Here is an 858-nt window from a genome sequence, read left to right as displayed (position 1 = left end):
ACTTTTCTGAACTGAACTGAACAGAATAAAATTGTTTATTGTTTTAATCTCAAACCAGTCCTCTTCCTGGAATCAGTCCATGAAAATCCTCCTTTTTCTTCCTGCATTTAAAACCAGCAGCTCCTCTTTATTTCCAGGTTTCCTTGTTTTCTCCCTTCCTGATCTGAAACTTGAAACTGGGTGGAGCCAACACATGCTGAAGGTGAAAGCTGATTGGCTGCTGCCTCTCTGCACTGAAACCTGATTGGTAGCTCAGAGCTCAAACTAGTTTCTGTTCTCATGAAGTGAAACTCACACAGTCGTTGTTAGTGAGAGGAAAAATGGCGCAGCAAACAGTTCAGCTGGACAGAGAAACTTTCTCCTGTTCGATCTGCCTGGATCTACTGACGGATCCGGTGACGACTTCCTGTGGACACAGCTACTGTATGAACTGTATTAAAAGCTTCTGGGATGAAGGTGAGCAGAAGAAGAACTATCATTGTCCTCAGTGTGGGAAAATCTTCACACAAAGGCCTGATCTAGAGAAAAACACCATATTAGCAGCTTTAGTGGAGCAGCTGAAGAAGACTGGACTCCAAGCTGCTCCTGCTGATCTCTGCTCTGCTGGATCTGGATATGTGGCCTGTGATTTCTGCACTGGACAAAAACTGAAAGCCATCAAGTCCTGTTTATTCTGTCTGGCCTCTTACTGTGAGAAACACCTTCAGCCTCATTATGAAGTGGCTCCTTTAAAGAAACACAAGCTGGTGGAGCCGTCCAAGAACCTCCAGGAGAACATCTGCTCTAAGCATGATGAGGTGATGAAGATGTTCTGCCGCACTGATCAGAAGTGTATCTGTTATCTCTGCTCTGTGGATG

The 858-nt window shown here is 44.8% G+C and overlaps 1 protein-coding gene across 1 annotated transcript; it reads left to right on the top strand.

The window, feature by feature from the left end:
- Positions 1 to 246: 246 nt before the first annotated feature.
- LOC106944374 (E3 ubiquitin/ISG15 ligase TRIM25-like) lies at positions 247 to 855 on the top strand (the record flags this gene model as incomplete). The annotated part of the gene is made up of 1 exon (XM_015027499.1): positions 247 to 855. A coding segment is annotated over exon 1 (535 nt), but the record flags the coding sequence as incomplete, so codon positions are not given.
- Between the last annotated feature and the right edge of the window lie 3 nt (positions 856 to 858).

The sequence above is a fragment of the Poecilia latipinna genome, unplaced genomic scaffold (assembly GCF_001443285.1).
Source record: "Poecilia latipinna isolate Pla-1442-1.1 unplaced genomic scaffold, P_latipinna-1.0 Scaffold8727, whole genome shotgun sequence".
Classification (NCBI taxonomy): Eukaryota; Metazoa; Chordata; class Actinopteri; order Cyprinodontiformes; family Poeciliidae; genus Poecilia; species Poecilia latipinna.
Note: the sequence above shows the minus strand (reverse complement) of the source record. Positions and strands in the feature narration are given on the sequence as shown.